This window comes from Arvicola amphibius, chromosome 17 (genome assembly GCF_903992535.2).
Source record: "Arvicola amphibius chromosome 17, mArvAmp1.2, whole genome shotgun sequence".
Taxonomy (NCBI): Eukaryota; Metazoa; Chordata; class Mammalia; order Rodentia; family Cricetidae; genus Arvicola; species Arvicola amphibius.
Genome location: NC_052063.2, coordinates 9,498,107 through 9,524,316, shown reverse-complemented (window position 1 = coordinate 9,524,316; position 26,210 = coordinate 9,498,107). Strand labels below are relative to the sequence as shown.

The window sequence follows — 26,210 nt, the reverse complement described above, 5'->3', positions numbered from 1 at the left end:
AGAAACCCTGTGTCAAAACCAAACCCAAACCAAACGAAGGTCTGTGTGACTGAAGACCAGTGAACAAGGAAAGAGGGGCTGGAAAGAGTAAGAAACAAACATGACATGCAGAGAGGGAGGGCCTTGAGAGGCTGTGATGGTGTGACTTGCACTGCAGGGAGCCAATGGGAGGGTGTGGCCAGATATCCCATGAGTCATTGCACGTTCTAAAAAGATAGCATCACTTCCCAGAGCACAGATTATACAGGTAAAGAATACAGGCAGTGAATGAATCAGAGTGTGTGTGTAGCTCAAGGGAGGCCCTGGGTTGGATGCCTACCCCTTCAGTAAATAGATATCTAAATAATCAAAAATCAAACAGGACAGCCAGTTGAGAAGCAACTGTAAAGTCAAGATCTAGGAGCTTATATTTCTGAGTGAAACTTAACCCTTTCAAAGACTAATTGATTAACAACTGGGGCCATTATTTCTGTTCTACAAATATTTTGGGTTTTCCTTTTCTGGAACTGAAGTCCACATTTGTAGGCACTTTTACAAAAAGAGTATCCCTACAGGCGGTAAATGCGCTGCCCTTGAGGACAGATTGATTTCTGAAATGAGTCAGAATTCATTTCGATCCAAGTGTGAGGAGAAAACAGATTGACCAAGCTTCCAACAGCGCCCCTGGTTAAATACACCACGTGACTACTGAGCCTGCTTCTCTCCCATAGGTTACAGATGACTCTGAGGTTTGAGGAAGAAAACTGGAGGGAGGAGGGCTCAGGAGCAGACTTTGGATGATGGGAGGAAACCTTTGTCCATATGTGTCTCTCAGTGTGGGGATCCTAAAGTGATTCTGGTATGGGTGGCACACAGTCCCCAATTTGCCTGCTACCTGGAGGAGCAAGGTTGGCCACAGCCAATGGAAACAGGGATATAAGAGATTCTGAAGTATTGTAACATGAAATAGTATTAAAAACACATGCTCATCAAGCAGGATTTATAAAGACATAGAATAAAACTTAGTCAATCTTGAGCATGCTGAGATTCTTGAGCATCTTTTGGGCTGTGAGGATTTAAAAACTCTAACAATAATAAACAAAAACCAGAAATATTTTGATAACTAAGTAGCATGAACATAATTTTCAAATGTAGGCTTTGGAAAAACTACCACTTAGGGGAAATGTATCCAAGTTGACCTTATAGAAAAATAATTTTTTTAAATTTTGTTTTTGTTCCAAGGATCACACAATGGGCTTTGCACAGGCTCACACGCTAGGGAAGCTCTCTATATCCTCCACATTGTTTCCACTTTTTCTCTTTCTTTCTTTCTTTCTTTCTTTCTTTCTTTCTTTCTTTCTTTCTGGTTATTTTTTAAAACTGATATTTTCTTAAGGATGCTTTAGATACAAAATTTTCATTTTAGGAATGAATTTTAGGGGGCTGGAGAGATGGTCCAGCAGTTAAGGGTACTTGTTGCTCTTGTAAGGTTGGGTTTAGTTCTCAGCACCCACATAGTAGCTTTACAAATATTCATAACTCCAGTTTCAGGGGATCCAGCGCCTTTCTCGGCACTCCACAAACACCCGACACATGGATGGGGCACACATATACATGGAAGCAAAGGTCTCACACACATAAAAGACATAAACATAAAAATTAAAAAAGAAAGAAAAGAAATGGCCAGGCATAGTGTCATATGCCTTTAAACCCAGCACTTGGGAGGCAGAGGCAGGTGGATGACCAAGTTCAAGGCCAGCTTGGTCTACAGAGCGAGTACCAGGACAGCCAGCGCTACACTGGGAAACCCCGTATCACCCCCCCACACACACACCCGGCCACCCAAAAGAAATGTAGTTTATAGCGAAAGCATGGAAAGGAAGGGGTCAGCTTCGGAGGACCTCACACCCTGCCTGTGAGGACAACATTGCTCTCCATCAGATATAACACTGACTGGGCAGGACTCGGTGGACCCTTGGTTTTTCTACAGTAGCCAGAAAGCGTCTCCCTGCAGTATAAAGGGGAAGTCCGAATTACCCCACACTCTTGCTTAACCGTCCTCCTACCTGCTCTGTCAAAGACCCATTTTCTTCAGAATAAAAACAAAACAAAACAGTTTTCAGTGGCCCTGCCTGATTTTGGTCCTTAGTACTTATATGCCCGCGCTTAGTACCTGACAGTCTGTTTAGAGCACTAACAGCTAACAGTACCCATGCTTAGTCCCTGACAGTCTTTGGTCTGTTATCCTCCCAGGGCAGAGTGAACGCTTCCTGGGGGTAGTCCCCAGGAGCCATCCCAGCACTCTGTGGGTGTTTAATGCATTTTTGGTAAATGACTAATGAATGACAAAAATCCCCTTTGCCCGCAAGTAACAGTGAGTTTGGAAGCCCCGCCCCCCACGTACACAGTCCGGATAGACGCGCTGCTGAATTTCACAGCATCCCAGGGGGAGAGGGAAGAGCTTAGCACAGAAGTCATAGAGGCTGCATTATCAACTAAGCGGTGCGTGCATTTCTAAACACCTTAAACGCAGACAAATGTTATCTTAAAAGTATTCTGGCCCATTTTAAACCACATTAAGTCGATGGCAAATGACACCACGGGGAATCAACTTTTCTGACTCAATACTATGCCACTGAGCTGAGAGTTGTCGCGAAAATAATGGGTTTTGCTTTGTAAAGACAGACATCAGAACCTGCTTCATATTTTTTTTTTGAAACACTTGACAAACAAAACTCCCCAAAGCTGGAGCCATCATGGGCAGTGAAGGAGACACTGGCGTTTCTATTAGCTCTTCAGACAGGCATAGGGAGGCATGACCCAGCGCTGGACAAGCAATGCCCGCTGAGAAGCCTCTAGGCTTCACGGGCTGTCTGCCCACCCTTCCTTTTCCTGGACATCGGCGGCAGCTGTTTGCTCTCTGTTCCGGTCACGTGTTTACCCTTGCCGTTCTCGACATTTACCGGGACCCCCCCCTCCCTCCCCACCCCTCTTGCCCTGTGAGTTGTTCTGCAAAAGCACAAGATCCATCAAGGTTTGGGGAAACTTAGAGGCCCTTTTGCTTCCTGAACCCAGCCCAAGGAGGCTGAATGGTGGCTCTGTGCTGGGTGTGCATGACACCACAGTTGGCAGGCTGATATCAGCCGGGAAGGGACATCGTGACCCCTGCGGCTGCATGCTGGGAAGGAGACAGCAGAGTGCCACAGACACAAAAGGGAACGGGAATTTAAACCATGAAATCTTTTTTTTTTCAAGAGAGGAGACGCCTTAATCTGATACTCTGGAATGGGGATCTAGCCTACATCAGGAAACAGAGTAGGCCAAAGCAGATGCTGTGAAGTCCTGGCAGGTGGCCCTTGGGTCCTACCCAGAAGAAGCCCCGTGTGCCAGGGCTGAAGAGGAGGAAGGCACTGTGGAAGCCCTTCATTTCCCATCAGCCCCTTTTTGTTTTGTCCCCATGAAGAACAGGAGGTGCCTGGGGGTTGATGCATCATTGAGCTTCTGCCTCCGGACACTCCCAACAAGTACACTTGAGTCAGGAGCCCGCCTTCCCGATCAAGACTGAGCCTTCTTCCAGCCTCTTAGAGCCGATGCCTGGTGCCTCAGGACTCTTTTCCCTTAAATTAAGTGATTTTATTGTGTTTTAGTTGCTGACATTCTGCTCATTACAGAGAAGTTCCATTCACAATTTAGAAGACAAGTATCCACACTATGTTTTTTTTTTTTTAACCACAAACAGGAATATGAACTTGATAATCTTTCCCCCCTAAACTCCTATATAGACTACCAACAATTCTGTACAATTGGTGAATATTCTTCTGGGTCAAAAAAAATATGCCTGTATATCATTAGTTCTGAAAGTGCAGTCCTTGGACCTACAGCACCCTTAGGGATTTTTTTTTTAGAAAAGTAAATTCTTAAGCCCTGTCTCAGGTCCACTAAATCAGAAACTCCGGAAGCTTGGCTCAGCAAGCGGAGTTTTAGTGGGCTCGCTAGGTAATTCTGATGCAGAAGAGAGAGCAAGAAACATTGCCACACAGTTTAAAAAAACCCTGCTTAGAATGCCATTGTATGGGTGACATAATTTATTTAGCTAGGCTGCTATTGTTAGTCAATGAGGCTGTTTCCTTCTCCATGTAACCAAATACAATGAACACCCTGCACGTGAAATGTGGACTTACATGGTACTTTCCTAACTTCTAAAAGTAAACTCGATGGAGCTAAGAAAATGCAGAACTTAAAACTATCTGCCCTTCTGAATGAATCTTGGACTTTTCTCATATCCAATCCCTGGTCTTGCTTGGCCTTCCCATCCCTGCCCCCCTCTCTCTGAAGGCAGGGTTTCTCTGTGTAGCCTTGCTTGTCCTGAAATTTGCTCTGTCAACCAAGCTCAGAGATCCACTTGCCTCTACCTCCAGAGTGCTGAGATTAGAGGCGTGGGCAACCACACCCACCTGGCTTGCCTGACTCCTGTGAGGCTAGGATCCCTAACATGTCATGTGTGGCTGTGGAGTCTCAGCTCAGTTCTGCTTCTTATGTCGTGATTTAATTCCTTAAAGAGTCCTAAATGGGCTAGATTCCCTCCTCCTCCCTGGATTGTCACATATTACAGAATTTGCTGGAGAAAGTGGGTAGTTAGGGGTAGGCCCTGAGGTTGTATAGCCTAGCCTCACTTCCTGTTCCCTTTTAATATCTGCTGATACAGTGTGGCCAGCAGCCTCCCTCTCCTGTCTTCCCCCACCATGACACATTTTATCTTCTTGCACTGTAAGCCAAAAACAAACTCTTTGTCCTTCATAAACAAATGACAGCAACCACCCTAAACCCAGCAGTATATTGAGAATCTGTAAAAACAGAATGTATGTTTTTATGTGCCCTGAGCTGGTATAGACAGACTTTCCTTTCCATCGCCAGCCCCAAATAACAACATTGAAACTTCTTAATTATGAAAGCTTGGCCTTTAGCTTAGATTTGTCTCAAGTAGCTCTTCCAACAATTTACCTGTTTCTTTTCCCCTACATTCTGTCACATGCCGTTACCTCTCTTCCATCCTGTACCTCCTATTTTCCCTCCTGGTGTCTCTAGATTCCTCCTCCTCTTTCCCTCCCCAGAAATCCAGCCTGTGCCTCCTGCCTAGCTATTGGCTGTTCAGATTTTTATTACACCAATCACAGCAATCCACCTTCACACAGTGTCCAGATACCCATGACAAGCTGGGGATTGTTTAAAGCAGAGGAAGGACTAAGCCAACAGCAGGTGCATAACGGTGAAGGAATTCTTCCAAAAATATGCTTTATGTATTGCCCCGTACTTCAAGGTTTATTGCCTCTGTTGAATAATCATTCATGAAACATGATGCTAGGGCAGGAGTGGGGGTTTGGAAGGGAGAAGGAAAGAGAGGGGAAAAAAGAAAGAATGAGCCTGCCCTCCAGAAGTAACCATCACATTAAAAACTTACTGTTCAATTGCTATCGTGGGAAATGTTTTAAGTCCCAATTGATAACCTACCCCCATGGATTCCCTTGGTACTTGTTCCAGGATCCTCAGAAGTCCATTGTTGGTGCACATTTGCCTGTTGGTATACATTAGACTGAGCATTCACAGCTTGGGATCTTGCTTGGTGGGCAGCTAAGGGCCCCCCTGCATGTCCCATAGTCTCCAGCACACGAGAACATTTCACAATTACCACTAAAAAACATGAATGAACGGTTTCTCAAATTTCATTTTAATAGGAGAAGTCAAACAGGGACTAGACTTAGAACTAAGAAAACAGTTGTTTCTTTTTAATTTTGTTTTAACTTTTTAAAAGCTCCCATTAAAGGCAGTGATAGTACATGCTTTTAATCCCAGGACTTGGGAGGCAGAGACAGTGAGTTCTTGAGTTCAAGGCCAGTCTGGTCTACAAAGCAAGTTCAGGATAGCTAAAACTGTTACACCCTGTCTCAAAAAAAAAAAATTTTAAAAAGACTCCTATTGAATTAGCTCTTGATGATTTCTTTTATGTGTAATTTGCATTCTGATAGTACTACATACTCTTAATGCAAATCATATGAACACATGCATTTATTAATATCTATGTAAAGCATGTGCTAGTTTTGTTACATGTTTTATGGATTCCTTCTCTTCCATATCATATACAATTTTTTATATTCTCAATTTTTTTTTACAATTATTTAATGTGTGTGTGTGTGTGTGTGTGTGTGTGTGTGTGTGTAGGTCAGAGGACAACTTGCAGGAGTTGGTTCTCTTCATCCACCATGTGGGGCTTGGGGTTTGAACTCAGATCTTCAGGCTTAGAGTAAAAATATTTACCTGTTGTACCATCTTATTGGCCTTGGCCTTTTTTGTTGTTTTTGTTTTTGTTTTGATTTTGATTTTTCAAGACAGGCTTTCTCTGTGTAGCCCTGGCTGTCTTGGAATTAGCTCTTATAGACCAGGCTGGCCTTGAACTCACAAGAGCTCCGTCTACCTCTGCCTCTGCCTCTGCCTCCGGAGTGCTGGGATTAAAGGCACCCTGCCATCGCCGCCACCACCCTGCGATTTTTGTATTCATAGGGGAAAGAATGAGGTGGAGACGAGTAAACCCTCAAATAAGCAGCCATGGGATCTGTGATGTGCTTTCTTATGTGTGGAGCAAGGATGCCCTGGGAACGTGGTTGCATTTCCTCCTTAATGGAAACCTGAAGTTCATGCCCTCGAGGAAGCAGCCTTTGTCTCCACAATGTTGCCCGTTGTTTCCCCGTTTCCTTACTTTCTGCGTCTGTTCTTTGCTCCTGCTAACTCCGGGGTGCACTTGCTCTTCTCACCCCAGTGTCTTAGCGTGGAGCCTGAGATGGCTGCCGTGACTCTGTCCGCTCAGTGCTTCTGTCCTTACTCCCTCCAGCTTTGACCTGCTGCATCTTCATTTTCAATCTGATCAAAAACACTTTTGGTTTCTTCTTTGACCTATGAGTTATTCAAAAATAGGTTAATTTCCAAGTACTTTGGAACTTTCCAGATATCTTCTTCTTGTTGACTTTTTTTTTTTTTTAAATCTAACTCTCTTGGGGTCAGAGGACTTACTGTATGATGCCACTTCGCACTTATTGACACTTGTGTCATGGTCCAGTATACTCCTCTTCTCCATCTTTGTGTTACTGCATTTTGGCTCATATATTATAACCTCCAAAACATGTTGTTGATACCTTTGCTTTAAAAGGACAGTTCTCTTTAAGGAGAATTTAAGAATAAGAAAATTTTTTACAGGTGTTCACATTTTCCAAGTTTGATGGTATTTTCTCCATGAGTAGCTCTAGAGACTGATCTGGTATTAGTTTTCTTATATGAAGACCGCCCTTTGACATTTCCATTGGCTGGTGATGGGCTTTTTGTTGGGCAAGGGAGGCCTTTCTAGGTCTGAAAACATCTCCATTCCATCTCCATTTTGGAAGACAGTTTTGCTGGGTATAGAATTCTAAGTGATAATTGTTTTCGCTCTGTTCTTTTAGATTCCATCTCTGTTGTCTTCTTGCTGGCATCGATTGAGGCAGAAGCCTTGTTGTTCCTGCCCTTGTTTGTCTCCAAACACTTGTTCATCTATGTTTTGCTCTGACTGATTTTAAATTTTTCCTTTTATTAGGTTATGATATGCCTTTGGGCATTTTTCTTCTGTTTTTGTGTATTTTGTTGTATGTCTTTGGCTCGTGAGTATATGGTGATTATGTATAACAAAAATGTCAGCCATCATTTCTTTTTTTCTTCTCCATTCCTCTTCCTTCTGTGAGTTTTATCTACACACACACTAAGCTGCTTGAAGTTTTCTCACAGCTCACTGGTACTTCACTTCCTTTTTCTGGGTCTTTCTTTCCTTTGCTGCTTATTGGATCATGATCACCAGTCTTGCTTCTGTGTGCCTCCTGATACCAGCCAGAATGTCCTTCACCTCAGCAATCAACATTTTCAACACTAGACTTTGGCTTTTCATCACTTTTCCATGTTTCCATGGATGCATTTTTCTTCCCGTTGTGTGTTGGCATTTTGTTTCTTTGCAAGTCTTGATTGGCTGGCTGCAAGACACGGTGAGGCATACTTTGTTTTCTTATTCTTAATCTGGTAGTTTTGACCGTTTTCCTGGGATGCAGTCAAGCTAGTTGACACAAGTTGGATCCTTTCAAGGCTTATTTTTAAGTTTTGTTATGTAAGCCCCATATACTTGTTAGTATATGCTGTGATTTGAATGAGAATGGCCCCATAGATTCATATATTTGAATATTCCATTTCCCAACTGGTAGAATGTTTAGGAAGGATTAGGAGGTGTGGACTTGTTGGAGGAGGTGTGCCATTAGGGGGTAGGCTTTGAAGTTTCAAAAGCCCAGATGAAGCCCAGTTTCTCTCTCTCTCTCTCTCTCTCTCTCTCTCTCTCTCTCTCTCTCTCCCTCCCTCCTTCCCCCTCCTCCTCTCCCTCTCCCCTTTCCTTCCTCTACTTTCCCCAACCTCTCTCTCTACCTGCTGCCTGTGGATTAGGATGTAGCTCCTGGCTACTGTTCCAGTACTATGCCTGCCTACCCGATGCCCTGCTCCCCACATGTGATGGGCATGGACCAACCCTCTGGAACTGTAAGCTAGCCCCCAATACCTTCCTTTATAAGTTGCATTGCTCACAGTGTCTATTCACAGCAGTATATAACACTGACTAAGACAGTACAGGATACATCCTGCTCCTCTGCAGAGGGGATGACACCCTCTAATTACTCTGTAATGCATTACCAGATCCATGTTGGTTCTGGGCAGCCTACGTGACCTATGGGAACGATCCCCTCTTTCCTTTGTGGAGAGGGTGCCTTCTGGTGTTTGTATTTGAACTTAATTTTATTATGGTTATGATTGTGATTAGAAGTAGCATTGAAGCAGGGTCTTACACCATAGTACAAGCTAGCCTGAAACTCACTATATAACCCAAGATGTCCTTGAACTCAGGTCAGTCCTCCTGCCTCAGTCTCTGTGTCCCAAGCATAATCATAATTAGAGCCACCACACCCAGTGGCAGTTTTATTTTATTTGTGTTTTATTTCATTTCAATACTCTGCTGGATGTTTGAGAGCAACCTTTGGAAGCCTCTTTCCTTTCTGGAACTCCAGCCTCATAAAGGTCTAGTGGCTTTGACCTTCTCAGAGTCTCACGGTTCTTTTTTATTTCTCATAAGTTCCTAACTCAGAGAATCCATCTGGCTCCATCTATGTTCTTCCTTCCTGCACAGGTACCTGTCACTTTCTCTAGACAGTAAGAGAGGTAATCTCGGGACCTGCCGCAGGCGCCATTGTCCTTTCCCGTCCAATGTCCCCAGTGCCTTGAAGCTGTTGTCTTACAAATCTTCCTTGGCGCTTAGCTGTTTCAAATGAGGGTGGACCTCCTCCTTGTCAGCCGTCATGGTGAAAAATGAAGACAACTTAACGTTTATAAAATACAATCATAAAACTGCGCATGGACCGGCACCTTATTTCCCTATATGAATTGATAGAAATAACACATTGAAAAGCCTTTTGCTGTTGTTTTGTTTGTTGCTGTTGTTGTGGTCTTGGTGGTGGGTTTTTGGATTTTTGAGATAAGGTTCTACTACGCAGGGCAGACCGGCTTTGAGCTCAGTCCCCTCCCTATTTCAGCCTCCCAAGATGTGGGATTACAGGTATATGCCAACACATTCAGTTGGCAGTTTTATAATAAAGTCGTGTGCATGGTCGTGGTTAGTAAATTAAAAAGACATGGACAAACTGTTTTCTTCCTTTTTAATTTTTTTATTTTTTAACTTTTTATTCATTTATTTATTTCGAGACAGCGTTTCATTGTATAGTCGTTGCTGTCCTAGAACTTACTGAGTAGACCAGGCTGGCCTCGAACTCACAAAGAATCAGCCTGCCTCTGCCTCCCAAGTGCCGGGATTAAAGGCATTTGCCACCACTGCCTGTCTTGTTTTCTTCCTTTTAAAAAAAGGTTGACCTTATTTTTAATCATGTTCAGGTGTGTTAGTGTATATGTGCACATGAATACGGACACCTATGAGGGCCAGAAATCTCAGATTCCCCTGAAGTCACCTGATATATGTGTGCTTGGAGCTGAACTTGGGCTCCCTCATTGTCAGCCCAGGACCCATTTCTCCATCCACACACACAACCTCTGATATTCTTTAATGCCAACAAGGAAGGGCCACATCCCTTTAACATCTGAAGTCAGTTGCTGCCATCATTGAAGCTGAAGGGTTTGGCATCCAATTGAAAACCGCAAAGAGCGCATGCTCCATGAGAGGAGGCCGGGAGCCTTAATGGGCTCCGTAACAGGATTCTGCCACCATGGCTCGGGGTTCCTCTTGGAAAGCCTGTGACATTTCAGGCTTTTCAAAAGCCTTGCAGAGAGTAGGAATTCTTGAAGGCTAGATAAGGAGAGGACAGTAATTGACGTGTGGGCGTCCGCCGTTGAACAGCTGGTTGGTTTAATTTTAGAACGTTTGTCCTTGACTGTAACATTTTTAAGCGAAGCACCTTCTTGTCTTGGAAAAGTATGTCTGACTTCTGGGCAGCGGCAGAATCCTTTTGCTTCCACCCCTGGAGAGTTAGGCACCCTGCTTCATCAGATAGCTCACCTTTTCAAGTGGGAGAGTCTTATCTGCTGAGATAGGGCAACACAACCCAATAAAGCCCTCCGCGGGGCGGGCGGAGGAATGCCGTGCACTGAAGTGACTTGCTTGTCCGATAATAACCTCTAGTTGTAAGTACACAAAAGCCTCTTTGCGTGTTTCAAGGGCATATTTACGGTTTTAGAGCCTGCAAGGCTCCTTCTGAACTATCTTCAAAGGAAAGGGAGGAGGACAGAACCGAAAGGAGGGACAAGAAACCTCAGAGATTGGGCAGAAAACAAATGCCCCAAATTCCCCCAATGAGTATGGAATCCTAGCATTTCCTTTGCTCACACTTAGAATCAAAGGACTCAAACCGAACAGCAGAAGAATCCTTAGGATCAATGATCCAGTCCTGGCAGGCTCAGAGTGACTTACAAGATCAGTGGGCAGGTTGGTGACAGTTAGAACCAGAACCTAGGATTTCAAACCCCCCCCCTTAAGAATTTTCCCCACGAATCCCACTTACCCTTTGAAGCTAGCCGTTCCTGGTCTAAGTTGAATTTAAACTATGGAATGACATATGTTGTATTATCCTATGTCCCTTGTTATCCTGATAGTGGCTGGGATTGATCGTACTATCGGGAAAAGTGACGGTCCCGGGTCCTGCGTGGCACACAAGGAAGCTGTGAAGCATTTTTCTTTTTCAAGAGTCGCAGATGTAGGGATATCTCGGGGGGGGGGGGGGGAATCAGCACTCTTACAAATGAAACTGACTGGCACATAGCATTCCCTGGGGACCTTGCTTTCGTTGAGACACAGACCAACCGGCGATGCCAGGCCAGGTCAAGGACTTATTGACAAGCCTCTCAGATTCTGTTTGTCTACCTCTGTCTTGCTTCAACACTGATGACCCATTTACTTGAGAGCCCGCTTGGCTCACATCCTGGATCTACAGGGTCTTCTCGTTGCCTGCCCTGTGATGGAAATGCACGTGGGACCTCCTAGTTTCTGCCTGCCCTGCTCTGCCATATTGAGCCTTGTTCGGTTCCTAGAAAGCTCCTTTCCAAAGCCGTTCTTCACCTGGCATACACAATACACCCCTCTGTCCTCATCACCCGCCGCCCACCCTGTGACCTGGCCAACTCACACTATCTTCGGGTGTCATCTCCCGCGTCACTCTGCTCATGAAGTTTGCTTCACTGACCCTTTTCATCGCGAGTCCAGCTTAGGTGCCCCCGCCATGTGCTATCTCCAGTATCTATTAGTCCTTCCAGACTTGGAAGTTACCATGCTTTTTTTTTTTTTTTTTTTTTTAATTTAAGTGTCTGTGTTCCTTTCTAGACTGTGAGCTCTATGAACACAGGGGACTTTATCTGCTTGTGCAAACAAGCTTAGCGCATATTACAAATACGTGTTTGTGAAAACTCAGACAGGCTAGACAACAGTTTTACTTTATAAAGACCTTCCATTCTTCCTCATCTGCATTTCATCCTTAAAATACACCTAGGGTGTTGGCAATGGTGCTCCTCAGGCTCATCTTTCAGATAAAGGAACTCTGAAAAGGTAACGTCAGCTTGTCCAAGGTCATGTAGCTGGGAAGTGGCACAACCAACATTTGAACGCAGGTGGTTCGAGTCCAAATTCAGCTAATGCTGGGGCTGGGTACAGAAGGGTGAATTAGGTGACCAGGGGAGAGAAAAAAAAAAAAAAACACTGGAGTCTCCCTTCTGGAGAATTAACATGACAAAGAGAAGAACCAGGACAGAGGTGGCTGGGGGGAGAGAGGGAGGTCAGGAGAAGAGGAGCCAGGTGTGAGAGGCAAGAAAGTGGGTGCCAGCACCCAAATGAGAAGACAGAGGCTGAGCTCTGGGGGGCACTGTGGTCAGAGAGCGGAGGGAAGAAAAGAGCCAGGAAAAGTATACCAGAGGGTCAGGGGATGAAAGTAATAAAACAGAAAAAAAAAATGTATGCCCGTGGAAGCCCAAAGAAGTGAAAACGCAAAGGCAGAAAAGCAACAATGGTAGATGCAAATCTACAGGGAAAAAAGAAGACCGGGAACCTTGCCCGGCTTGGCTGGATACAGGAGTTATTTGTTGTTTGTTTTGAGACAGACTCTCACGCCTAGCCTTGACTGGCCTGGAACTAGGCAGAAAGGCTGGCCTCCGCCCTAGAGCCAAAGGTGTGAGCTGCCACCCCCTCCTGAATGTGGAATATTTTCGGCAACTCAGGAGGGTCAGTGTGTAAAGGTTTTAAGAAAAACCACGGGGACCAGGAAACAGAAACAAGACAGAAATAGAGGAATATTGGCAGTCACATGTCCACGCTTAGTAGAGAGGCGTTTGGGATGTTTACACACTCAAGTGTCACGTAGACATCATAATGAGAGCAGAAGCCACTGCTATCCCTGGGAGGGCGGTTGCTAGGTGGTGCGGTGGATGGTGCGCCTGTAAGGAACCGCCGGGCTTCTGCTAAGGTGGCTGTGCACGTTTGTATTCTGCCGTGGGTGCGTAATGAGAAGCTTTAACTCTACATATCCTTGTCAACACTTGTTCTCGATCAGTCGCCTTCATTGTGCAGTGAATGCGAACGGTATCTCATGGCGATTTCAATTTGCGGTTTCCATTGGCTTTACGGGATTACGCGCTGTTTCATGTTTTGGCTCGTTCCTGTGACTTAGTGTCTATCCAAACCTTCCGCCCATTTTTGTTATTTTTCTTGAGCTATGACTTTCATGAATTACTATTCATGTAAACACATATTCAGACATAAGCTTTCCAAATCTTCCTCACAGGCTGGCACTTATTAAGGGTTTTAAAAGCAAAGCCTTTTCCTTTTTGCAAAGTTTATATTTTTCTTTTGTAATTGGTACTTCTTGTATCCCATCTCTGAAATATTTTGCTCTAGGTCATATACAACTTCTTTTATAAGTTCTGTGTTTTTAAGCTCTATGTTTGGGTCAATAGTCTGCTTCAGGTCAGTTTTTATATGGTGTGAACCGACTACCAAGGCTCTTAAGGCATTAACGCATTTCTTCTTTCTTTGCTCGCCCTTCCAGGCCCCACCTCCCTTCCTCTCTGACAGGCTCTGGGTCCTACTTGAGATTCTTTTCCCCTGAACAAGCTAGAGTTTGTTCTCTGTGCTCAGCTGTGTTAAGAGACACACTCGGTGTCTGAATAGCAGACGCCATCCTTTCCCTGCAATGGAGGGAAACTCCAACACCTGGTGGGTGGGGGGGAGGATGCTTCATTCCTGGAGCTTAAAGCTCCTACGCTTTGGACTGGCCTTGCTTTCTTCACTCAGCATAATCAGAATAAAGCTTTCATAGTCTTCTTTGCCCTGGCCACTTCATTATGAGCGTGAGGTACTCTAATGCGGAAGGGTAGTGGCAATGAAAATGGGATTTATTTTCTGAGGTGGGACAATAGAGATTTTTTTTAATGAGTACTTTAAAAAAGGACATCTATCTATATATCTATGTATCTGTCTATCTGTCTTGTGGGTCTGTCTAAACCTCAGCTACAGATACAGAAAACCACAATTACGTGAGCTTTCTCGGTGAACACGAGTGTATGTATTGGCAGGTTTCTATAACACAAACTTCACCCTAGGATGTCCTTTCCTCTCTTTCAGACTTTAGCAGGAGCAACCAAATGTCCTGACTAAGGTTTGAAAACAAGTCTCCAGCCCCGTTTCCCTGGTGGGGAGATCCTGGCTACCAAACAAACAGACTTCAAAAGGACCTCACGACTTGTCTTAGGCCAACGGACAAATATTTGCTGTTACTGGAGGAGTAGGTAGGACAGGGCCACTTTGACCTTGAGGACCCGTATTCATTACCAGCGTGAAACGTTTCCCCAGTAGATATGAGTCTCACATATCTTTCCCCCATTGAGTTCCCGTCTGAAGTACTAGGATTAGTTTCAAGAGTTGAGCTAAGGAAAGGAACAGAAGCTGTCTAGGAGGAGAGACCTGCAGACAGAACACCTAGAAGCTGGCGAGCTTTTGAAAAGGCAAGTGCAAATGTTCTCTCGTTTGTACTGCACTTCCTGAAGAACTCTCTGTCAACTCAACTGGGAGACAGCTAAGTCTAACTCGTAGAGAGAGAAAATGATGCCGTAAAGGCAGGCTATGCGTTCCTCTGCCCACAGAGTAGAGAATTCTATGGAAAAGTTCGAAGCACAGAATTTTTAAGGATGTTTACAAGCCATTGGGTATCTAAGCAAAAATGCCCACGGTAGAAATTCTGCGCTCCAAGGAGACGTGGGCTGACGAGTGGAACTCATTTCAGCTTCCATAAATAGGCTGGGGGATTGTAGCTCAGCCGCAGAATATATGCTTAGTATATGAGAGACCCTAGGTTTGGCTCTCCAGAAACACACACATATACATACATACATAGCTTGCCTATGTCTTTAAACATTAACGCAAATCTTATTTTTAAATGGTGACAAACCCCTGGTTAAATAAGATGAAAATCTCAGGTCTGTGTCATGAAGCTTTTCAAGAGTAGAACCGTTGGCTTATTAGCTAAACCACTATTTTCTTCTTATTTGGCTCTGTACTTCATACTGTACTTGGGCTATAATCCCAAAGGAGAAAGGCAGCCACACATACTGTGCCAGGGATCCCATAGTTTTGTTTGGCCCTTCTTTGATGAGACAGGGTCTCTGTGATGATTAGGCTTGATTACCATCTCAACAGGATGTTGACCAGCCAATCACTGGTCCTGTCTCCTGGATTTTCTAGATTACGTTCGTAAGTGGGAAGCCCTCCCTAAGTCTAGGTGGCACCATCTGATGAGCTGGGGTGTTGGACTGAAGAAAAGACAGGGAGCTAAACCTGTGTCCATTATGCTTGACCTCCTGACTGTGGATGCAAGGTGACCAGCTGCTCCCATTCCTGCTTCTCTGACCTCTCCATCATGATGGACACGAAAAACACTCTGTCCTTGAGTGGCTTTTGTTGGGTATTTGGTTGCAGAAACAAGAGGAGTAAGGAATACCGTCTTTCTTCTTAGTAGTCCAGACAGTCCTTAGACTCTCTACGCAGTGCAGGCTAGTCTCCACTGTCGTCCAGATTGTCCTTGGACTCACTGTGTAGCTCAGGCTAGCTTCCAGTTATTCCTCCTCAGCCTCCGAACTCTGGGAATTATGGGCATGTGCTATCACGTCTGGTTTGCAGATGTCTCTAATTCTTGAAAAATGAGCTCCACAGGATTTCAGTTGCCCCTTAATTCTTGAACACTGAGCTCTATCAAAAATGCTATGAAACAATTCTATTTACTTATGGAGTTAGAAGGGAACAAAAAACTACTTAACCCTAATTTCTCAACCGAGAGAGTTTTCTCTCTTATGACTGATATGAGACCTACCCACTTGCTGTGAGACACACCCACTTGTTTTTGATACCCAACTACTTGCTATAAGACCCACCCCCACTTGCTGTGAGACTCACCTACCTACTATGAGACACACCCACCTGCTATGAGACACACCCACCTGCTATGAGACACATCCACCTGCTATGAGAGACCACCCCCATCCCCACTCCATCCCCACCCCCACCCCACCCCCGCTCTCATTAAGCAACCCATTTCACTGCTAAATGGTTTTCATTATCAGAAGGTCTTCTGCATTAAGCTATAGTCTGTCTTGTAATTTCAAAATACTATATTGGAGATAAACAAAGTAATTCCTTTTATCTTCAATCTGGAAAAGTCCTTCAAATAGTTAAATGTGATCATCAGTTTAGCTTTCATTGTCTGGGTAAACTACCTACAGTACTTCTTGCCTCATAGTTTCTAAACCATCCACCCCTCTGGCTGAGTATAAAACGGCCTCTCTTTTATTTCTGTGCCTAAGCCACCAATGAAAATATCTCCGTTTCTTCTTTCTCTGATGCCAAGCATCTAACCTCTATTTCTGAACATTTCTTTTGGTGACTGTAGGCTTCTAAATCTAAATGGATGTCAAAGGTTTTCTGTAACCTAAGCAACACTCAGTTTGAAAAGACCTGGAGTGCTTTTGGTGGGTTCAATTCTTTGGGAAGAGGTCCAGTTGACGCAGTGGAGACAGTGGCGTGAGAGGGGCTGAGTGCTGTTTGAGACGCATGCTGATGTAGGCTTTGATGCAGTTTACCTCCATCAGGGCAAAACGAGGATGTGAGACTGATGTCAAAGGTTATTGGAAAGCGGAGAAAGGGAAGGGTCAGTTCTACATCAGAATTATAATATAACATACACCTTCTACACATTTCTGTAACATCTGTCTTGCATTATTACATCCCAAGAAAATGATATTTCTGGTCACAGGCTAACTAAATTCATTGGGAGAAGGGCAGATGAGGCTAAGGTAACAAAGGAGTGGAGGTTTGAGGAAGCCAAATGAGTTCAGTAGCTACACGTGAAACAGGATTGCTCTCCCTGTCCTCTGTAAGGTCCAGTATTTATCTTGGGGCCGTACAACACCAGCCTAAATCCTTCAAGTTGTTAAGGGGGCAGTCACCCACTTAGCTTTCTGGGTAGTTTTTCTGCAGTGTCTTCACAGACGTCTCCTGCAGCTCAAGCGATGCAGCCGAGGAGTTTAGAAAACTGCAGCGCAGCACCAGGGGCCGTCTGCGTGACAGAGCACCTGGCGCTGCAGCCAGCCATGTGGGCTTTTTTTCCGCAGACTCTGCTAGACAAGACCGTTGCAGAAGTGACTAAGTACGTTCATAGGGGGGCTCTTAAAGGGGAACGCACAGCTAAAGAGGAACAGCACTGCTGAACTCCTGGCTGTGGATTTTGATGTGAGCGCACCATATTTCATAAAGTGGTTTTGGGAAACTGGGGTGTGTGTGTGTGTGTGTGTGTGTGTGTGTGTGTGTGTGGTGTATTCTGGCTACCACATTTTAAACAGGTAATCTCTTAAACATGTTCTAACTCTCTGACTAACCTGAAAAACACCTTAAGAGAAATTTGAAAACCATATTATTTGAAAAGCCCATTCATCTTCATGGCAAACCTTTCATACGAAGTCTTAAAGCGTATTTACCCTTAGCTGAAGAATAAAAGGGGACCCAGAGGAAGGTTGAGAGCATTAACTGTTGCCCATTACAGAACACTCCTGACAGAATCACTTAGAAATGACTTCAGGAGTCTGAAATACCACAAAGGTGTAGGTAGGTACATTTCTTTCAGTCTCTCCTGAACTCGCTCTTGTAGACCAGGCTGGCCTCGAACTCGCAGAGGTCCGCCCTGCCTCTGCCTCCCGAGTGCTGGGATTTAAGGCGTGCGCCACCACCGCCTCTTAGCCATTTCTTTCGGTCTTGCTCAGGTATTTCACTTTCAGCTCATACTTTTAGCTGGCTGCAGCGTTGCCTCCTAAAACTACCTTTTAAAACTTAGCTCTCTATCTTGCACTTGCTATTCATGATACAGTTTTAAAATAATTTGTAAGATCACAGTGGATAGGCAGCACTAGATATGGATGAAGAGACAGGAATTGTCCTTTCCCCTGATTTGATCATTTTCCTCTAAACCTAACATAGCTACTTTGTAACTGTCCAATGAGATGGCCGGCTACTCCTTTAAAAAAAAAAAAAAGCCTATAATTTTTAATGTTCATTTATCTACCATTAAATAGCCAAGACAGATGTTTGTTCTCAACTAATAGTTTGTCTAAAAGCACTAAGGAAACATGATAGATCCTTGATGAACTAGGGAACTTGGACAAATGCTCCAAGTTACTACAAGAAATCCCAAATTATTATATAATAATATATTATATATAATCAGTTATTATAATAATAACTGTTGTTTTAAAGGAGTCCATTTAGGGGTCTCGGGAGATGTCTCAGTGGTTAGGAGTACTGGCTGTTCTTCCAGATGTCCTGGATTCGATTCCCAGCACCCACATAATTCTCACACCTGTGGCATACAGATACATATTCAGACAAACACTCATTCACACGAAATACAACCTTTTTTTAAAAAGAAAAATCCATTTACGTCTATTGTTTGAACTTTAATTCTGTTTGTCACCTCATCCCTAGAACCAAATACTGGCTTTTGGTCACCAAATGAAGTGGCCCCCAGGTGCCATCTCCACTAGTAATACGATAGAGATGTGTTAGTAGGGGTTATACGGTCCTCGGCCATTCATCAAAACACAGCCACATATGCGTTACCGGAGTCTTTCTCACACTGGCCCAGTTTATAAACGAAGAACCGGAGGTCCCTTGAATAAGGAGACAGCTACTTAGGCTATGTCACCGTGTGAAGATGGCTGAAGCTTCACCTGGAGGGGACAGCAGTGGAACTGGCCAACGGAACTGCCATTCCCTGGGCACAGACCAAACTGGGGTGGGGGCTTTCAACTCCTCTCTCAAACGGCCACATGGTATCTGACCTATTACAAAATACAGATGAAATGGCCCCCATTGATACAAGGCAAAAACACAGACAGTCAGGACTCATTTTCTTTCTCTTCTTTCCCTTCCCACTGGCTGTTGAATGACTTCCATAGTGGTTAATGGTTAAGAAGCACACAGAGCTGTTCCACAGCAAGCAAGCTCTCCCCTGAAAGAGCCTGCTGCGCTGCAGCGGAGGGTGGCTGCTCAGCTGGCCGCAGACTAGCTAGCTCTGCAATACTGTGGGTACCTACCGCTGGTCCTCTGCTCTCGAATGAGAAGGATGTAAAGAATTCCTTAAGTCAAAATGAGCGCGTGCAGAGCTGTTGGGGGGTGGGGGGGAGGTGGACAGAGTCAGAGGCTGTGAGACAAACTGCCAGCTCTGCCCATAAGCGTCCCTCTGTGCATCCTTGGATTTTTCTGGAGCATTCCCTAGCGCGAGATATCTAATATTCAGCCTGACTCTGGACACATTTAGGTTTTTAGAGAGTCCACTCTCTGGCCATACCCTTGCCTTCTAGAAGCATCAGAGTCCATTTAATCCCTCTTCAAATATCTGAAGAATGTGGCAATCCCTGAGTATCATCCGTAAATCCTCTCCTAGGCGAAATGCACCCGAGTTAATGTTCATTATATAACAAGGGTTCTAATTGCTCTCACTAGTGCTGCTGGGCGTTCTCTAAATAGGAAACCTTGACCTGAGCATAATATTCTAGCTGTGCTTTGACGAGGAGGAGGACAGAGGGCCATTCTCTCCTTCGCTTGGAGCGCTGCTCTTCCGCTAATGTGGCCTAAGATTGCATTCAGGTTTTTTGGCAGGCACGGTATGTTGATGATTCACACCAAAATCACAGTCAACCAAAACCCTCAGGGCTTATTTTCTCTTTTTTCTTTTTTCTTTTTTTTTTTTCCTCCCTTTTCACATGAATGGCTGATAAGTCAGTCACACCTCCCCGGGGGTGGTAGGGCGGCTGAGTTTTGACCAGAGGAATTTACATGTATCCCTACCGAAATGAATCTCCTACATTTTGCTTAAGGGTTTCTCATGCCAGTCCCTGCGTTTTCTTCCTCAACGGCTCCGATTATGTTACCCTTGCCCAGAGCTGCTGAGGGGCCTCCAGTTCTCACAGGTCCGAGTCCTGGCAGATCAGACCCAAGCCTCCATGGACAGCTTCTCCTTCCCATTCCCCTTCTTGTCAGCCAGTGCTCCATCTCCAGTTAGTAAGCGAGGTGACTTTCTGAATAGACCTCCCCAGGACGTGCTTCTCCATCTTTCAGTTATTATTTATTCATTGTTAAAACCCTCAGATTATCAAGTCCTTAAACATAGAACATATGAATAACATAAATAATTGGAGGAGACTAGACCCAGTTTAGGCTTTTTTTTTCTCTTCAAAAGAAACCCCATTTGTTTCTCTCTCTCTCTCTCTCTCTCTCTCTCTCTCTCGCTTGCTCGCTCGCTCGCTCTTTTTGGTTTTCCACAACAGGGTTTCTCTGTGTAGCCCTGGCTTCTCTGAAACTCACTCTCCAGGCCAGGCAGGCCTTAAATCTGGAGATCTGCCTGCCTCTGCCTGCGATTTAAAGGTGTGTGCCACTACCACCCGGCTAATATTTAAACTCTTTCTCCAAAATAGTTTCTGTTTCAGCTAGTTTTTCCTCTGAGCTCTAGATAAGCAGGTTAGGTGGACGTTGAATTTGGTTTACTTGAAAATGAGAGAGGAGAGAGAAGAGAGGGAGAGAGAGAGAGGATGAGGAGACGAGAGAGGAGAGAGAGGATGGAGAGAGAGAGAGTGGAGAGAGAGAGAGAGGAGAGAGAGAGAAAGCCCGGCTTTACGCGAGCAAGCCAACAGCCATGAAAGCTTGTCCAGAGATAGCATCACGAGGCTTGTTCTCCAGAATTCCCAACACACTACCGGTGCCATCAACACAGCAGTGTGGCGAGGAGCCCAGTTGGCAGCACTGCGGAAGCGCATGCGCAATCCCTTCCCAATTGTTTGCAGCGACGAAAACACGGAATCCTGGAGTAACCCCTTCCCTGCACCTTGCACTGTTTCCAAGAGATGGGAACAGATGGAGTCTTCCTTCGTACAGTTGCTTCAGGCAACTGGGAACAGAGCCTGCGGCTTGGGTTTGCAAAAGAATGGAACTCGTGACATCATGGGTTTGTGGAGAGTACACTTGTCAACTGTCCCCGAGTGGCAGATTTAAGAGGCACTTGGCAAGTAGCTTCTCAGCACACTATTATGTACTGTATACCCATTCTTTTGCCATACAAGTAAATCAGAAAGAACAGGGAGAGTTGTCATCAATAATATCAACAGTGGATATCAACCCAGAGTTCCATTTATGTGATGAATATCTGCCTAATGGCAGGTAGCATGCTAGACACTCTGGGAGTATTTCTGTAGCTGTGGCCTGCACCTCCTTAGGAGCTCACCAAAAGAATGTGACGGCTGCCACAGCAGAATGAGTGAGTATAGGGTACTGGGGTAACACATGGGTACACACGTACAGGTAGAATTACCCCGAGTTAGGTAAAAGATGGAGCTAAGCAAAGGTCTTAAGTATGAATATGAATCATCTAGTTATCCACCCACCCAACCATTCATCCATCTCCACCTCTACCCATCCACCCATCCCAACCCAACCATCCCATCCATCCATCCACCCACCCATCCATCCTATCTACCCATCCACCCAACCATCCATCCATCAATCCATCCATCCATCCATCCATCCACCCATCCATCTATCTACCCATCCACCCAACCATCCATCTACCCATCCATCCACCCATCCATCTATCCACCCATCCACCCACCCATCCATCCCATCCATCCATCCATCCATCCATCCATCCATCCATCCACCCACCCACTCACCCAAAATAAGCTTGAGTTAGAACTTAGGCCAGTGGATGAGAAGAAGAACTTGATGAAGAGGACCCATAGGCAGTAGACCCATAAGAATGTACTTGCCACTCAGGCCCAGCCACTCATCCTTCTGGCTGTGGCAACTCAATGGAGTCAGAACACAATCGCCGCCACTTGGTCCCATAAGTGAGCAAGACTGGTTTTTGTGAATGCCTCAAGAACTTGTACGAGTGTTTCAGAATGGCAGTATCAATGGATAAAGTTGCCCTACTGGGCTTAGTTCCCAGGCCTTCCTCTTCCTATCCCATATCAGTTACTTGATTATGATTATGCCAAGCAAGTGTCAAAGCTTCAGATATAGTCCGTAAACTGTCAACGTCTCTGAACTCTAATCCTTATCAGTGTCTGCACTTGGGTGTTTAATAAACAGCTTACACTTAGCATGTCAAAATCAGCTTTCTGTCTCCCCGCCCCAGAGTCTTCTCCTTCTCAGCAAAGGGCTGTTGTATTCTTTCCAGGTGTACAAGTTACGAGCATCCTCTATATATTTTTATCTCCCTCTTTCCTTCCCCTCCCCTTCTCTATCTCTTGTCTCTGTCTCTTACAGACACACACACACAACACACACACACACACACATCGCTTACCCCCAACCTGTCAGCAAATGTGTTAGCTCTTCCTAAACACACCCAGGAATCCAACCTTTTTTTTTCCACCTCCACTGTAACCCTCTGCCCATCTAGCCTCTATGAGGTCTGGCCTGATTTCTGCATGCATTCCCGCTGCCCTAATTCCTCCTTCACCCTGCCTCCCCTGTGTAGTCTTTTCTTAACATGTATCTTAAAATATATATTATTAAACCATTTGTTTAAAATCTCCCATAACACAATCCCACTCGGGGTAAAAAATTAATGCCATGATAAGGAAGTCAAACCAATTGGTGGTGCAAAACTGGATTTTTTTTTTTAAGTATAAGAAGATGCTGAAAATAATGATTTGGTTTTTAATTGGTCTGGTAGTAAATTGGACCTCCATGTGGTACCTGCTTTTGAGATCCACCTCCTCGCCTGCTACCCATCTTCCCTCCGATCTCACCTACTCAGCTAAATCATCATCAGCTGCCTTGTGTTTCTAAAAGCACCAGGCCAGCAGGCCCAGGGAGCTTGCTTTCCTGACCAGGCCTGCAAGCCGCTCAACAACTTTCTTTTGGAACTTTATTCCTACAGTCGTCATGATTTTTTTCCCCTGGGGGCTCTGCCTAAGCATTCATCCCTCTTCTGCACATCCTCTTCCCTTCCCTGCTTAGCATTTTTCTTAACCATCCGTCCATCCATCCATCCATCCATCCATCCTTCCGAATCTACAGGGACAAACAAACAAACAAACCTCAACGCCTTCTCTCTGCAAATTAGGTTTTTCCCCCAACTATTCCTAAGAGAAAGAATGAACTGTGAATATTTTGCAAGGATCACTCCTTAGTAAGTGTGTAATATCCGGCACAATCAATGAACAGTTCGTTAGTTCATCCAATTCAGTTTCCAGTTCGAGGGAATGTATCATAGACATTTACTTCTTATAGGAGTCTGTGCTGGTGAGAGCTCTAGGGGCTGGCATCCACAGAGTGGATACAATGTATTACAAAGAACAATGGCCCTCAGTGAACAATCCTGTGGGAGTGGAAGAGATAGGAGGGCAGATTCCAGTAGGGAGAGAGTCCCCTCCGTTCCCACACACTCCCACCGCGGGTCAGAAGCAGTCTAATGGAATCACCCTCGTGGGTTTTGGAGCTCCCAGCTCCTAATACCCTTACTCCCTATTCTGGTTTTGAAGGTTCCCTATGTCTTGAGGCCGCCTCACGTGCCTGAACACACCTGACTTCCAGGTATCTTCCCTCTCGCTTGCTCTTCATCGTTAACCCTTAATATTTCAATGACTCACTATGAAAATTTGACATTTTGCAATCTGATTTCGCAAGTTTCCAGAATATTTGACCAAATATTGGCAAAGTTAAAGTGTCCCAATACACAGTTAAAGTGTCACAAAACAAAACAAATGCAAAACAGACTTTAAAAAAAAATAAACCAATCAGGGTATTATTGTGTGGTGGAAAGTCCACTCAGATGGCTTCTGGACGTGGCTCAGCCTCAGCAGGCAAAATGTCACACAAGCATGAAGACTTGAGTTTGGGTCCCCAGCACTGCATAAAAGCTCGGGCTACATGGTGACAAGCTCCTGCTACATGGTGGCAAGCTCGGGCTACATGGTGACAAGCTCGTGCTAGTTGAGTGTGTGTATTAGAGTAGGAAGCAGGGCCCTGGAGCTTGCTGGCCAGACTGTTGAGCTAAAACTGGTTGAGTGCCAGGTTAAGTGAGAGACTTAATAAGATGGGAGGTGATCGAGGAAGATGTGTCTATGTGTGTATACCTGTATTATACAATTATAGCTAGTGGAGCACTTCAGGACGACAGACACATTTTACTACATTAGATAACTAAACTTAGAGAAAACTTCTTGAGTAGTTACTAGCTAGGTGAAGGTAGGTACTCCCCTCCTCTCCAAAAGCAAACAATCAGGAAGCATGCTCAGTGGACTCCAGAAAGCCACATACTCCTTCCTATATGACTTATTTTAATCAGTGGCTCTCAGCTTGTGGGCTACGACCTCTTTGTGCTTTTTCACGGGGGCCGCTCAAAACCATCCCAAAACACAGGTATTTACATTAAGATTTACAGCAGCAAAATTATAGTTATAAAATAGCCATGAAAATAATTTTACGGTTGGGGGGTCGCCACCAGCATGAGGTTGAACTGTATTCAAGGGTTGCAGCGTTAGGAAGGTTGAGAACCACCGGATTAATGCTAAATCTTCAGTTGTTATAAGTATCTTTACAACATAAGCAACCAGCCATTTCTAAACCGAAGTATATAATACAACTCATCTCAAATTACCCATCAGTCTGGACAGTCTCTACAGTCTCTAGCAGTCACAGAGTAATCTAGCTCTGGTCTTATCGTCTACTTAACGAATTCTTCAAACTGTTTTTCTCCACTTATTTATTGGGGTGGGGGTGGAGTTTATGCCACGGCACATGTGTGGGGGTCAGAGGACAGTTTGCAAGAGTCAAGCTCTTTCCTTCCATTCGTGGGTCCTGAGGATCACATTTAGGTCATCAGGCTTGTCACAAGTGTGCTTAGCTACTGAGCCATCTGACAGCCTTCTTCTCTACTTTGAAGTTATACTAGAACTTACTCATATCGTTAATTTTTAAGGTAAGCTCATTACCCCATCTCTCATATGGGTAGCTCATCGCTTATTTGACTCTGAGTTCCTCTGACTCACCACGTCTCCATTTTTATGTCTTTGAAAACGCGATTCATGTTGATGCCTGACCAATAGGGTTCTTCTTGTTCTGGTTTTTATTACAGAGTCTTTCTGCATAGCCCTGGCTATCTTGGAACTCACTCTGTAGACCAGGCTGGCCCCAAACTCACAGAGCTCCCTCCACCTCTGCTTCCCCAGTGCTGAGATTAAAGATGAGCACCACCATGCCCAGCTTCAATGGGGTTCTAGCAAGAACGTAGTCTGCAGTCCGCTTACAGGGGTCCTTCCCATCTGGAAGGCCACTTAGATCTTAGCTCACCATCGTGACTTATCACTGCTACTGTTGGTGAGACAAGCTGTCAGCAACTGAGGAGAACAGCAGCTAAGTAAGGAGCATTGTTTACAAAGCATCCCCTGCTCCTGTATTCGCTTGTTTTTATCCTTCAAGTTAAAAGAAAAATCCCAAGCATAGTTTAGCATAGAATCCACATAAATAGGTGTAGAAACCCAATCAGCTGACCGATTTTCTGCTCTATAGACTTTTGTCACCACTATTAGAATACAAACTTTGAATATCACAAAGAGATAACAAAATGCTTGGATCTTAAAGGGCATGCCATCTACCCAACATTTTTGGGGGGAATAATTATGTGATGTCCTAGGTTACTAAACGGAGTCAGGTCCATAAATGCCCCCTCACCCCAATAGGCTATAAGATCACAAAGAAACTGAATGTGCCACAGGACCTGCGGTCACACTACCCAGCTTGTCACAGGTGCGTTTCAGCTAGTGTGTGTTATAGGAAACAGAAGTCAGGAAGACAGGGTCTGGTGGGGGTTAGATGTAGGGAAGCCATTTAAACTCTCCCAACCTTGAATTACTCACGAGAAGTATTCTCTTCCCCTGTCATCGTCGTACCCCTACCGACCTTTTCAAATACTCTCTCATCCTAATGAAGTGGCTTTTGATTGATTAGCAAAAAAAAAAAAAAAAAGGATTTTGATTGCTCTGTGTCATAGTAATTAACAACCTATTTCATTTTACTTTTTTTTAGACTTGTG

General features: G+C 44.7%; 1 protein-coding gene across 1 annotated transcript in view; it reads right to left on the bottom strand.

Moving 5' to 3' along the window:
- Positions 1-26,210, bottom strand: part of Ntn4 (netrin 4) — a 101,849-nt gene that overhangs the window by 65,291 nt on the left and 10,348 nt on the right. The window contains 1 exon segment of the mRNA XM_042054258.1: positions 16,132-16,143. Within this exon segment, the coding sequence (XP_041910192.1) occupies positions 16,132-16,143 (12 nt within the window).